Below are 14,651 nucleotides of genomic sequence, written 5' to 3'. Positions count from 1 at the left end.
ATAGAATTGCAGGATGATTTCTCTAGGCTTTCAGTGGCATTTGAAATATCTCTTCTAGCCACCTGGTAGAACATCTAAAAAATCATTTAGCTCTAAATATTATAGGAATTTAAGGGAGTGCATATGGAGTGTTTTACTGAAAGAAACCAAAGCACATAACATTTTTTTTTTTTTTTAAATCTCAAGGACCATAATTAGAAGATACTTAAGGGCGGATAAAATGCTAGAAGTATTTGTTCAGTCACAGTGAGCTGTGACCAACTTTTTTGTCAGTAATCCTTTCTGTCTTGTCCCTATTGCCCCCAAAAGAGGAGGAGATGGCAAAATAAAAGGATATAACAAAAATGACAGGTGCAATCAAAAGCAGTCTCTCTGAAGGAAGAGATTAAAGTATGTGGATTCTTCTGAGCATTTGAGATTTGGCAGCATATTAAAGAGAAAGCTGAAGGAGATAGACTAAAAACATGATCTTTTTCTTGATACCTCAGAACAAGGAGCCATTCAATTAAATCAAAACCAACAGAGTTAAATTAATAACAGGAAGTGTGTCTCTTTGAATGTTTTCTGTTTGCAGATTTTTGCTACAATGTGCCATTGAAAGGGGAAGAATAGAGGCCAAGCTTAGACCAAGAATTTGGCAAAATACATTTTTTCCCTGTGATTGTGTAGTGAATATTTGGCAATACAGTTGGCCGTGAACTTCTGAGGCTGAGGAAGGAAGAGAGAAAATGTCTGGCCTGTGGAGGATAAGGACTACATAACAACATGTTGGTACCAAGGGCACACTTTCTACATGCATTGGAGAATTTCTCTCTCTTCAAAATAAGTATTTCTATTGATGCTGTTCTGTATGGAAGAGGAAAGCAGAGAAAATTGATGTGGGAAGAAAGAAGAGTTGAATGTGTGATTATGGGCTGGCCCCAGCAACCACTGGAGAGAAGGGTGATCCCCATTCCCAGTCTTCCAGTGATCTCCCTAGGGTACATTTCTTGTCATGGTGCTGATCTCTGTGTCTTCTGCTTGAGCTGAGGAAGTGAAAAAGCAGATGGCTGATGTCAGAGTGCATTTGCCCTTCAGACTGTAGGTCTTTACCCTTTTCTCAGATGAGAGCACATTGTGCATTTGTTGTCAATTGTGTATCATAGCCATCATTTAGATTGATTTATTTGTAAATACAATACTTTTATAAGAGAAGTTGTAGCTGCAGCAGGAACGTGGGGGCAGAGGTTCAGGGGCAGAGTACAGTTAAAGTTCCAGGCAATCCAGTGACCAGGGATGGGCTTATTTCTTCTGTGGCCTCAGTCAGACAACCTGCTGCTTCCTGTGCAGCAAATATCACCGATGTGTTGGCTCCAGTGTGACAGCTGTGAGGTGGCAGCTCAGTGGAGCCATCCCTGCTGTCTTGACAAAACCACTTTTAAAATTTTTTTAACATTTTGATTTCACTGTGTTGCTGCTGGGCTTGAAGAGGACTCTGCCCACTGTGGGTTAAATGCAGGTAGATACCAGAGACATAGTGTGGTCTGTTTTGGAATGGGCATTTCTAATCAGCAACTGAGGCAATCTAGCTGGGAAAAAGAACATTTGACTTGGGGAAAGCAACTGGAAAAACCTACAGGAATAAGTCTGCTCCTTGGTAACAAAATCTCAAAGCAAACAAAATAAAAACAGCGGCAGCGGGTCCTCAAAGTGAGAGGGGTGGAGAATAACAGGAAGGGAATGGGAAGCGGTAAGTGCCTTGGGAAGTGGATGTTGAGCTGGGCTCTGCCTTTATTTGCAGCATCTTGGCTCCAGCAGGTTTCAGTACAAGTAGGCGAGTCATGCAGAGAGCAGTAGCAGAAGATGAATTGTTTAAATGACTCCCAGCAGTGTGTTTCATAATGTTTTGTGCAAATGTGTTTAGCCCAATAACTTCTGTTCCTGGCACGTGAACACTGCCAGGGAGGCTGTGGCTGCCTTGTCAAGATTTTATGGAGACTGGGAAGGGCCTCAGTGAAAGCTCTCAGCTGGTGTGAGCAAATCCAGCCATGTCTCGCGGGGCTGCGCAGGGCATCGGGTGCTGCTCCAGCACAGGCATCCCTCCCTCCATCCCCAGTCAAATTGGGCTGGCATTTATGGCTTTTCTCCTCCCTCTGTAAATCTGTTGTTCTTCAGCCTGAGTTCAGTGAGAAATACAAAGGCATGGTGGGTCTTTCTGCATGAAATGTTCCTCTGTGAGGTTCCAGACAACTGTTTTTACATAGTGGTGCTGTAAGGGAAAAACCCAATTTCAGTTTGTCCATGTGCACTTTGATATTGTGGCTATGTTAAGCTGATACATCTATACTAACACGCTTTCCTGTTTGGGCAAAACCTGTTATTGACTTGTGAATGCATGCAATGCCATTGAGCTTATTCATTTATTGTGTTGAATATAATAATAGTGATATTCTTTATTTGCCAGTATAAATGGGGAGGGGAGGATTGTGCAGCTTTAGTTAGACAGCAATGCAGTTAGAGAATTTTTTTTAGATTCCTGAACACTCTGCAAGTGTGGTGAGGTTAGTCACAAAGTTATTTAAATAAGTTATTAAGTAACTGGTTATACAGCCTCATTCAAATTAATGAATGCAAGAGTAGATTTCTTTGAAAGCAGGCAGTAATTTCTCTGCGTGCATTAATCTGACAATTGTGTTTCTGTTGCCTGTCCTGGTGTTTTTCCTAGTAATCAGGAAAGCAGTGGGAAGTAATTTTTTGTCGATTATGCAATAGTTAGAAGGTAAACATGCTGTGAGTTTAGGAACAGCCCTCATGTAGTTAATGGGTGTATATTTCTGAGGACGTGGGTATGTACTGTAACCTCTGTGTGTGTGACTGTAAAGGAGTAAATCTGCAGGTTTCGCCAGCTTTTTCCTTACAGGGTTGTGATGATGAATTTGACCACCTCTTTTCACAGAGTAAGGATGATTGCTCAGCTGTTAACCACGGAAGAGTCTGTCTGTGAGGATATTCCTGTGCACAGAGGTGTCCCTGTTCCCTTACGATGCACATACAGTAAGTGATTTTATTTTAGCTCTTTTATTCCTGACCCTCTCTGCTGTGTAAATGCTCACTATGAATCAGCTCAAAGATGAGCCCACCAGTTGGTTTTCAAAAGTGACCCACCCATCCATTTTTGTATTATTTTTCTCTCAATTGCCTACTTTACAAGAAAAAATAATTCTGCAGTTTTCACTTGCAGTGGGTTAATGTAAGGGAGTGTACTGGGGATCCCAATACACTCCCTTACATTAACTTGGGGTCCTGGTTGGGATTCCTCAAGTTCCATGTCCTCTCTTCTGCCTCAGCTACTTAGTTTGTGGAGCTGTTTTACATATCTGTAAACAACACATCCTGTAAGAAGCCGTGTAGCCTTGGAAATAACCAACAAAGCCCTGCATGGCCTGGGAAAGTGGCAGCAGAAATGTCAGTGCCAGCTTTGCCAGGAAGTTTTGTGTGCTTGCATTATCACGATCTAACTCCCGTCAGTAAGCTTTGTACAGAAACAGTTTCAAATTGGATGAATCTCAAGTTTTCACAAATAAGGGCTTGACAGAAGAAGAAATATAATGTCCCCTCTTAGAAATAATGAAGTAGTGGGCAGACATTGCATTTTTGTGTAGGAATAATACTTGCTCTGGCTGTTTTCCTCCTAAATAATCAAACCTACCCACCAGATTGTATTTGGAAGCACTTACTAATGTGACATGCTCTGTTTTAACTGTTCAGAGAAATGACTGAAAGTTTTAAGATGAGACAACATGAATCATAGTCTTGAGCGGCTGTTCACTTTTGTGATTGACTTGCCTCCTTCCTACGTTCCTTTTAGTCACCCTGGGGATCGCTGAAGCTGTTCTGTGCAGGAGGCATTGCTGAGATTCCCCTTGCAGCCATGGACTTGGACAAACAATCTGTGTGGGGATCCCTGAAACAGAAGACCCGGCCATTCCTGCGGAACCTGAGCGTGAGGAAGACGAAGAAGAGGTCTGGCAAGATGCTGGAGAGGAAGGGCCACTCCTTGGACCGCTGTCTCAGCGTGTCAGTGCCTGACATGCTGGAGGTGGAGACTCTCATGGAAGAAGAAGAAGAAGAAACGACTTACTCGAGTGCTCAGGTGTTGTCGAGCTGCTCCCCCAAGAGCTTTTCCAGGTCTGTGGTGTCCCTGAAGAGCAGAAACGCTTCGGTGAAGGCAGAGGGAGAGGACTGGCTGTGGGCGTCACAGCAGAGGACGCGGATGGAGGTGACAGTCACCCCCCCGGACACGCAAGCTGTGGGCATTCACCTGGTGTCCTCACGAGGAGCTGAGGCTGGGGGCAGCCCCGTGTCTGAGGGGAAGAAGAGGAGATCCAGCGAGGACCTCTTTGACCTGCTGCAGAGCTCCCGGCTGAGCGCCGCGCTGAGCGAGGAGGGGACAGAGGTGGGTGCTGGAGCAGCAGTGGGGCTCAGTCGCCACCTCCTGTGGGCTCCTTGTGCGTCTCCTTAATTTTGTGGCTTATAAAGGGATGGAGGATCCAACCAAGGCCAGGCTGGACAGGGCTCTGAGCAGCCTGGTGTAATAGGAGGTGTCCCTGCCCATGGCAGGGGCTGGAATGAGGTGAGATTTAAGATCCTTTCCCACCTGAACTATTCTGTGAGGAGGGGGCTCCATTCAAGGAATGAATGAGCAATGCAAATAAGCCTAAACTTTATACACATTATTCAAGACTAATTCAGCTGTCCTTCCTGTCAGTCTGGGGCTGCAAATAACGCTGCTCAAATTTTTTAGTTCTTTTATAATTCTTCTATTATTTGTAATGACACTTCAGATTTTTCCAGATCTGTTGGAATTGCTTGCTCAAATCAAAAGTTGTTGCAGTTCTCTGAGCTCTGAATTGAGGTGCTGATACATTTGCTTTCTAGTTAATATAGTTACCAGGATTTCTATGTAGTATAGTCAATTTGCCATCCACCCACTCAAGACTGATAAAGGCAATAGGTGAAAGATGGCTGTGAGCTCTGCCTGTTCCTGGAATTAACGAAAACAAGAACATGATGGGGAACAGAACATGTAGCATCATTCTCAAGACTGTTTTTTTGATTTTTGTGGTGATGACTGAAGGAGGTGAAAAACTAAAATGTTTTCTCTGCACTGTCTTGTCCCCCTTTCCTTCCCCCTGCTTTGTGGCCAGTATTTGTGTCTGGGCATAATGTCCCAGGAGGATCAGAGACCAATACTGTCATGAAACTAATTCCTGCCTGGCCTGAGCAAATTGGGAATCCTGAGGAGCTCTATGATATCTTCATTATATCGACAGCAGGTGAAGATTGTGGCTGCAGGAAACACTTCAGGCAAAATTTGTTTTAGTTAGATTTTGTGGAAGTATGTCTATTCCTGTTGAGTCCTCTCTGGGAAGGTTACACTTTGAACTTTCTGAGGCCTTTTTCTCATTACCTGATTATTGCAGTTGTGGGAGCTGCCTCTGTAGTCATCAAAGATGCCAAAATGGGAACTGAGCGTTTTTTTTCCTAAGTCCTCCCTTGGGAATAGGGATTTCACAGGTTAATTGGTTTTTAACTGCACCTTCAAAAGGATGATTAGCATTGATGTGGGGAAAGTGGTCCTTTCTGATATCAACTGCTTCTTTTGCATCTCAGAGGCCTGTGTATTCCTACCAAATGTGTGTTTGCTCTCAGTCTGTTGTGATGCAAAGTGTCAGACTGGTAGTTACTGACCATCACTTGCGGTTTAGGGTTGCTAAATTGTTCACAAATTGGTTTCATCTTGCTGGAGTGTTCATTATTTTGAGGGCTACTTAAGAAAAGCGACTGAAATAGTATAGTGCTTTGTTTCTCTGCTCAAAACGTTGCTCAAAAGTTGTAGCACATCACTCGGTATATGGTAAATATGTGGCCTCTTGTTATTTCGGAAGTTTTTCCAGCAGCAGCTTTTTCCCGCTGTTGTATGCCAGAAACCCTAATCTAAAATCTACCTCAGCACAACGAAGTTAATACTAAGTCCTGCTTTGATTTTGTGCGAACTGAGTGTTCTAGGAGAATGAAGTACCTGTATAGTGTTGAAATAGCTTAACCTCAAGTCAAGTTTCATCCAGATGCACAGTCTGAGTCTGGCTTATTTTCTGCAGCACTTACATCTTTCCCTAAATGTGTATTTCTGTATTTGCTGGTGTGTGTAAATCATTTGGTATTTACTTGTATGGCAAATCATCTCTCTGTGTGAATATGCTCCCTTACTGTAATCAGCCTCCAGTGCAACTTATAAAGATCGTTTTCCTCGAGAATAAAAGGAGAGAGTGAAGCAAAAGAAAGTAGAAATGAGTAAGGAGTATTGAGCAAATTTAATGATATTGAATCTGGTGAAAAACAAATTCAATATTGGAAGGTGTCCATGGCAGGGAGGGTGGAACTAAATGATGTGTAAGGTCCATAGCAGCCCAAGCCTCCTCAGTATTCTATGATTCCATGACAACTTCAATATTCAGCTTTGCTTGTACTTAATTGAACAGTAACCGGATTTGTGTTGTGTGTGCCTCGGATGGGAATAGTTTGTTACAGAGGACTTTGGTTCCTGAGTGCTGGGTGGGGTTGCTCCGGGGAGCACAATAATTCCCATTGTTCTCGTGTGAGCATCACTCCCTGCCCAGGGAGGTAAATCCGAAGGAAGGCAGATCCCTGGAACGAAACAAACTACAAAAAGCAGAAATGTAGGTTGAGCTTCTTTCCCCCCTGAATTGCTTGTCACATGCCACCTACGCATTTCCTGGTTGTCTTTGGCCACCTGATACTGTGAGATCCTCACGGGTGAGATCAGCATGTGCTTGTGGTTTTGTCACTTGTCTGAACTCCCCTGCAGAGCTGGGGGTGCTCAGCACAGCCCATCCTCACCAAGGCTCTGCCCACAGGTACCATCTTTCCATTTGTCAGAGGTTTCTTTCTGTTCCCCATTGCACGACAAGGCTGAAGAAGCAGGTGAAGTTGTGTTGAATCCTGCAATGCCTTCTTTTTTTTTTTTTTTTTTTTTCCCAATTGGGTTTTGTCCATGGCCACGTGCCATTGCTGAAGTGCTCTGATATCTCTTTATCTCCTTGCCACCACTTCGCAGTGAGTCACTGTCCTGGTTTAGGACAAATTTGGGCAGCCCAAGGCCTTGTCCTGTTGCAGATGCTCTCAGTGGTTTTGTATTTTGAATAATTCTTCTGCAGAAAACAAGGGAGGCAGAGGTGGAAACGCTTGTCAAGAAGAACTTTCAATTTATGTATATTCATGCATCTACTCTTGCTGGATTTGTTTTCATGCAAATATATTTGGGGCTGTGACCCCCCTGGGTGTGGCCACTTTTGTTTAAAGTTGAGAAGTGTCACTGTAGTTCGATAAAATCAAGGTTTCAGGACCATGTTTTCACCAAGACTTTTATCTATATTCAGAGATCTCACTGCAGTTAGCTACCTAGAATAACAGTAATTTATATAATGTGGAGCTGAAATTAAAAAAAAAAAACCAACTAGTTTTTCTGTTTAAAATTATAATTGTTCAGTATCTGTGGATGTAATGCAAGTAAACAAAAAACAGAATAAAATCATAATTTAGAAGGTAATTTTTTTTTTTATAAATGATGTCAAGCTAGCCAAGACAGCACTTTAAAAATTACTATAATTTCAATGCAGTTCTTTGATCTCATGTTAGAGCTATGTAAAACAAGCTGTAAAGAGAGACCATTACCAGTGCCAATGATGGTGCCTGAAGGAGATTCCTGTGAAGCCAGAGACTCCAAGAAACACTAAGTTTAATGCACATGAGTGAGATTTTATGCATACTAGTCAGAAAATTCAAAGTTAGGGTTCCCCTAGCAGCTGTAACTCAGCTCCGTTGTGTGAGAAAATTCTTCTGCTGCTCTTTATGATGATAATTTTTCCACTTTTAATGTGTTTTTGCAAGGTGGCCAAGTTATGATTGCTGTGGGAACCATAAAGTTAGATTTTGTCTGTCGTGCAAGGGAAATCTTACTTGCAATGCTGGATTACTGTACTTCCTGATATGTAATATGTATTTGCAGGAAGAGGAGGAAAAGAATTACATAAAGGGTATTTATGTTTATTTCAGCATGTCAGTACAGCTAAGATTTATGTACTTTGGTGCAGGAGCTGGTTGCCTTTTAAATGTTTCTGTAGTGCTGCACACAATGCTGCTCTCATTGGAGAGGTTTGGATGTTCCCGCACTTTCACATGAGGATCGAATTCCACCTTGTGTGCATTTCTGCAGACCCAGATTGCCCTTAGCAATAAATAAATAAATCTTTGTGCTCGAATGGGCTGCGGCTGCCCTGCATCAGACCAGAGGAGTTTCCCAGGCACGTTGGTCCTCTTCAGCTGAGATGATGGTCATGGGCTCCTGGAGCAGCCAGAGGAGCATCAGAGGTGTCCGGGCTGATGAACCACTTCAGACAGACTCCATGCTGGGCCACTGTACCCTCAAGGTTTTGCATGAGTCAGTATTTAGGAAGAAATGTTTGACTTCCTCTCCTAAAAAATCCTTTGGATCTTCCAGTTATTGCAGCAAGTTGGGGGAAGTTACATGTTTGTTTTAGTTTTGTTTTCTCTGGTGGGTTTAACCCACCAGGCAGCTAAATATCTCACAGTTTCTCTCTTATTCCTTGCTCAGTGGGAACCATCATATGCAGGAGAGAATTGGGGGTAAAAGGTAAAATTTGTGGGTTGAGATAAGGACAGAAATGGAAGAAGTAATTACTTTAATAATATTTTGTGTATTATAATATTAAGGTATTATAACACAAAAGTCTAAAAATTTAATTATATTAATTATATATTTTATCTAATATTTAAAATGAATTAATATTTTTATAGAAATGATACAACAGTTAAAATATTCAAAACAAGTCAGCACAGTGCAATTGTTTATCACCTGCTGACTGATATCCAGCCAGTTCCTCAGCAGAGGGACAGTACTTGTCCAGCAACAACTAAAATCATCAGTGTGTTATCAACATTCTTCTCACCCTAAATCCAAAACAGAACACTGTACCAACTACTACAAGGAAAATTAACTCATCCAAAGCAAGGACACCTTTCCCCTTGACAATTTCTGTTTAACTTTCCCCATGAGCATTTTTTTTTTTTAAACCACACAAAAAAAACCCCCCACACAAACAACAAAAAAACCCCCCAAACACCAAACCAAGTTAAAAAACTATTTAAAAACCTTTAAGTGGAACTTGCTTTTTGTGTGGTGAAGGAGAAGTTGTGGTAAAGTGAGAGCAGCCGGCTGGCAGACACAACAACCTTCAGACATCAGGAGAGTTTTGTGATAAGAACCTTCAGCACCCAGTGCTGGGGAGGAGAAGAAGAAATTTATTCCTAGCTGGAAGCAGGCACTTATTTTTCCTGGATTAAACTCAAGAGACTAAGAGCAGTTACTGTAAAACAGGAAAAAGAAATATATATTTAAATTATCTGTAAGCATAAGTAAGAGCATTTCATTCATTACATGTATGTATGAGTAACTTCTTGAGTGATGCTAGGAGCATTTTCTTTCCTCTATTGTTGTCCAATTCATTGTATCTTTTGTTTTATAGTACCCATGTGGAGAAATGGATTTTGACTCTTCCCTATCATCTCAAAACTTTGATGACCAAATGGTAAGTCCTGTCATTTTGAAGCTTGATCAGAAACACAATTTATTTTAGATTTAGGTTCTTTGCTTCTCACAAATTCAAAAACTCATCCGGTGAAGAACCTATCTAGAGATTTCCCCAGTGTGGTGTTTTTTTTTTTTGTTTTTTTTTGTGTGTGTGTGGGTGTTTTAGTTTGTGGGATATTTGTTTATTTAGTGGTGGGTTTGTGTTTTTGTTGTTGGGTTTTTAGTCGTTCAGAGTGGTTGCTAATTTTGAATAGACCCAAATGTTCTGGATTTTTTCAAGTACTCTATAATATCTATATTGTACTGGTAACTGATGAGAGCAGCAGTGTGAATACTCAAATGACAGTGTAGGAACAAACTGAATTAAAGTAAATACAGCAAATAACACAACTGTAAGCTTTGGCAGGTAGCAAAATGAGTTTTAGGGCAGTGTGAAGAGGCCCTGGCAGTTGTGACTTGTTACTCTCATGTAAAACATGTTTGCTTTGTGAATGAACTTCTCTACTTTTGCCCTCTGATAACCTCCCAAGTGCTGTCCAGAGCTGTTTTCACCAAGTGTTCCAGCTGGAGGATGATGCTGAGCTGTGTAACCCTGTGGCAGCACCTCTGATGAGCAAAAATCCTCTCGAGTTTGCTTCTGCTGAAGCTCACAACCAGCACTGCCTGCCACTGGCCTTCTCTCTTTTGGAGCTGCACAAAGAAGTGCTGTGCTCTCCTTTCAGCAGCTGTGTGAAATGTGTTCTTCCTCCTGAGGTTATCAGGTGGTTACAAAGGACTTGATGATCTTTAGAGGTCTCTTCCAACTGTAGAGATGCTATGAATGCACAAGAAACAGCTCAGAAAAAAATGAGCTGATAGGATTTGGAAAACCTGTGCAGGCATTTGTGATTGTTATATCACCACTCATTTTCAGGTGCTTTGTTGAACATACTTGATGCTGATACTTAGCTACTTGCCTAGTGAAGTAAAGCCTGGGAAAGAAATATTTTTTCTTTTCCCTCTTTTTTTATTTTTTTTTTCCTTTCTGTCAAAGATTGCCCTAAGGAAAGAGCAGAACTTTGTCTCTGCAGCGGCACTGTGGAGCACACCTGCCTCATTTATGATCTGCTTCAATAGGTGTGTGACTGATTCCTTTGTTCTCCTTAGGCTCTGGAGGAAGCAAACGACTGCCTGAGTGAGCTGCCCAGCCCCTTTGCCTACCTGCTGACCATCCACCTGAAGGAAGGCAGGAACCTGGTTATCAGGGATCGCTGTGGTGAGCCCCACCTTCCCTCTGGCTTCCTGCAGAATTCACACACTTTATCACTTTGTTCACTCCTTTATCACTGATCTCAGTTTGGCAGCAAGCTGGCTGCTTATCTGCAGTGCAGCAAGTCATGGGCTTGTGTCTCTCCTGCAGGTCAGAGCACTCAGAGGTTGGGTTTATCCACCCTGGATACACAGGGGAGGGAGCTGCCCTCTGCCTCTGCAGCTGCAAAGCTCCTTCTTGGCAGCCCTTAGCACCTGTACCCATTCAGGAATTGCAAGGAATTCTATTTGAACTTAAAAAATCTCCAGAGAATAATTGGAGGTTTATTAAATGATGGAGCTGCTCTTAGGAGTGCTTTTGGGGTTATCTGCCAAGATGTTGATAAAAGGAGGGAACCACAGGAGCAGGGCTGTAAGCCAACAATCCTCTCTAACCTGGGATGTGACTGAGCAATGACAGCATCCTAAAAACCCAAAACCCCACCCTCAAATGACATATCAAATAAATTGTAAAATATTTTCGGAATTGCTGGGAAAAAAAAAGTGAAAATACCTTCCCTTTACCTGGCTTTTATTGGGGATGTTGAAAGCGGGAGTAGAAATGCTTGTGAGCAGCCAGTCACTTGCTGTGGAGGGAAGAACTGTCCTGCCAGAGGCTCTGTGCAGCCTGTAGGACCCTGAGGCAGGACCTTCAATCTGAACCTGTCAGAGAGCTCTTCCATATGTCCAGGCTTGATTTCATATTTTTTTCCTGCATGTGGAAACAGTTCTGGTAGTTTTGTCTTGCAAAATGTCTGAGTAGCTTCTTTTGAGGTGAGGCCATGGGGTTTCTTCATTTGGTTTTAAACAAAATCAGCTTGCACAGCCTAAAGGCCTGTGAAGGTTTGCACCTGGAGGGACCTGTCTGATTTCACATGAGGTGCTTGTTGGGATTTTTGTTGTCTGGTACCTCAGTTAACTTTTTTCATGCTAGTTTTCCATGGCTTCACAAAACAGTAACTTTTAGTTGAGTGTATGCTTGTCTTTCCTACCAGTTTTTGGAAGGAGTGAACCAGTACATAGATTAAGATCTTTAGTGGTTATACAAAAGCCTGTATTTCCTAACAGTGTAGCAGTTGATCAGATTTTACTAGCAGGCTGCACAAGCCAGGACACATCCAACTGCTCCTAGGAAAAAGATGCTAGAAATGAGCAATTCCAGCAAAGTAGTATTTCTGGAGAAGACAGAGCATACTTTGCTCTAGGCTGTGTTTTGTTCTGTAAGAAAGCAAATGCTTGCCTTAGTGAAGCATTGGACAGCACAGGGAAACAACATAAGGCGGTAAAAAAATCCCTTTGGATGAGTCTGTTTTGCTTTGTGGTAAATGACCTCTCATTTAGTAAACCGAGTATGTGAGGGGATGCTTCCTTCAGTAAAACTGCTGCTTTTTATTGCACAGGCAGCAGGAGGGGAGGAAACAGTGCCTTAATGATTATTCATCAGTCACCACCATGCTGCAGTAGTGGCTCCTTAAAAAAATAAAAAGCCCACAATGGATGCCCATCGTTACAGGGCTCTGCTGTCACTCTGGTTATGTGACATCCTTGTGTGATGCTGGGGCTTGACCTACAGCCACTGGGCTTTCTCAGCGTGCCTTTGAATGCAGGAGGTTGTCAGCTCTGCTCATCTCTTCAGTGTGAGAAAGCCCCAGAGAACTTGTGGGCTGGGAGTGTGTGGCTTCCCTCCTCTGCCCCCACCCTGGTGCTGGTTAGAGCTGCTGTGCTGGGGTGTATCAGTCTGCTCTGAATAATTTGAATTTAGCAAAATATACACACAGACTGAGTGGAGAGTTTGTGTCCCAGCATCTTTAGCCTAAATAATGTTTACCATAAGTCCTGTAATTTTCCTAAATTTTAATTTTCATTTATTGTGCGATCAGTGATTTATCTGCAAAAAAATCTCAAAGCGGTTATCTAACCCATCAGTTTACATTTTTTGAAGGAGTTTCTTTATCTACATAAAGATAAAGAAAATGGTATTTTAAGTATGGTGTCCTGCTGTCTTCTCATATTTGCACTTTTCCCCTTAATTTTATTTTACAACAGCTTAAATAGCTCAGGCTTAGGGGCTGCAGTGTGGGTGGGTGATGCCCTCTCCTGGCAGCTGAGTAAAGTCTCTTGTGCTCGTGTTCAGTCTGCTTCTGCCTCTGTTTTGTCCCATTGTAAGAAGTATTTATCTGTGTGTACATGTAAAAATAAATCTAAGCTGTGTGACCAAGGAGAGAAATTTCTGACATTGGGAAGGGCTATTGCTAAAAATCATCCTGGCACTACTCATCAAATTCACAGGTTTTTCCCTGAATTTACTCATTGTATGCTTAAGTTATTAATTAGGGAATAATTATGCTGGGCCAAGTAAAGGTGAGCAGGAGTTCCATTTAGAACTGCCAACTTCACTTTTTTCCAGCTTTCCCAGTATTTTTTTCTGACTCTGCCTCACTATGTACTGCTCTTCCCAGGATATGTTCCCTTTGGTGTGATATAAATTCCTCCTTCACTTTACCAGATTTTTATTACATTTTTTCCCCTTCATAATATTAATCCTGTTAACATCTGCTCTTTCCTATTTTTTCCTTCACTTTTTACTTCTTGTATTGCTTTTTATCTGTCTCTTGTGTCTCTCATGTGACTTTGTGCAGCTCCTCTCCTTGTACTGCTCTCTTTAGAGAGGCTGCATCAGCCCAGGACACTGGTTCAGAGATGGATGTGCTTCCTCTAAATTGCAAAACAATGCAGAAAAGAAAAATAAATCAGAGTTTCAGTGTTTTCTTCTTCTCTTTTATCTATTTTTTTGAAGACTAAGTGAAAGAAAAAGCCTCTGTACAGCAAGACCCAACATATGTGCCCCAGCCAAGGAGTCCAAGTGCTGCTGGAGAAGGATCTTGGTTCTGGTGGAAAGTAGAGAAGCTCCAGAAACTCCTTTTTTTGGGTCAAAATCAGTGTCCTGTCTAGGGATGCAGGATGAGAGAGGTGTCACCTGTTGGTCATCAGCTTGCTTGGAGTGTGATTTACTTGCTTACATTCTCACACAACAGAAACTGCCTAAGCAGCTGGTAAATTTGGCATCTTACCTGTGTGCGCCTTTGGGGCCAATATTAGGCAGTGCATGGGTCTTACATTTATACTTCTTGTAGGGGATGAGCCAAACATTGAAGGTTATGTATGTGTGTACATACACAGCACCAGAAGTTTGATTTTTTTAAATGTATTTTTTATAGTATTATTGTTACTAGATCTGTTTCAGTGATGGCAAGGAGTTTGCATCTGTGTAATTTTAATGCTGCAGGTAGTAAGAAAGCAGAAATGTATTTTTAAAATTAAAATCTGTGGAGCACTGGAGCAGCTTGGCAGAACAGAGAGATGATTATTCTGTACCTCATTTGGCATTAAAAAAAAATCATTGCTGCTCTGAGTGTTGGCATCTTGTGGCACCCTTAGTGGTTTTTGGGCCTTGTTGAACCTTGTTTTGTGAAGTCCAGCTTTATGCTTTGAGCTGGGAGAGGCTGGAGCCCATTTCCACCTGCTAGTTAATCTTCACAGGGCAGGGTGATGCCTTGTGGTTGTTTGAGTCAACCTGAAGAAATCTCCAAGGTCCTGCTGCCCTTTGGCACTGGGATGCTCTGGCTGTGCACGTTGCTCCTGGTCGAGTCACGCTTCCAGAGCAGTGAACAAAGTGATGCCACAGCTGTAAGGA

The 14,651-nt window shown here is 42.2% G+C and overlaps 1 protein-coding gene across 1 annotated transcript in view; it reads left to right on the top strand.

Annotated features, from left to right (window-relative positions):
* Nucleotides 1-14,651, top strand: part of MCTP2 (multiple C2 and transmembrane domain containing 2) — a 117,938-nt gene that overhangs the window by 11,577 nt on the left and 91,710 nt on the right. Inside the window, exons 2-5 of the mRNA XM_041469302.1 lie at nt 2,936-3,033; nt 3,848-4,435; nt 9,606-9,668; nt 10,817-10,925. Of these exons, the coding sequence (XP_041325236.1) occupies nt 3,911-4,435; nt 9,606-9,668; nt 10,817-10,925 (697 nt within the window). The 5' untranslated portion in view covers nt 2,936-3,033; nt 3,848-3,910. The remainder of the gene's footprint in view (nt 1-2,935; nt 3,034-3,847; nt 4,436-9,605; nt 9,669-10,816; nt 10,926-14,651) is intronic.

This window comes from Pyrgilauda ruficollis, unplaced genomic scaffold (genome assembly GCF_017590135.1).
Source record: "Pyrgilauda ruficollis isolate IOZ18807 unplaced genomic scaffold, ASM1759013v1 scaffold23, whole genome shotgun sequence".
Lineage (NCBI taxonomy): Eukaryota > Metazoa > Chordata > Aves > Passeriformes > Passeridae > Pyrgilauda > Pyrgilauda ruficollis.
This window is presented reverse-complemented; position numbering and strand designations above follow the sequence as displayed.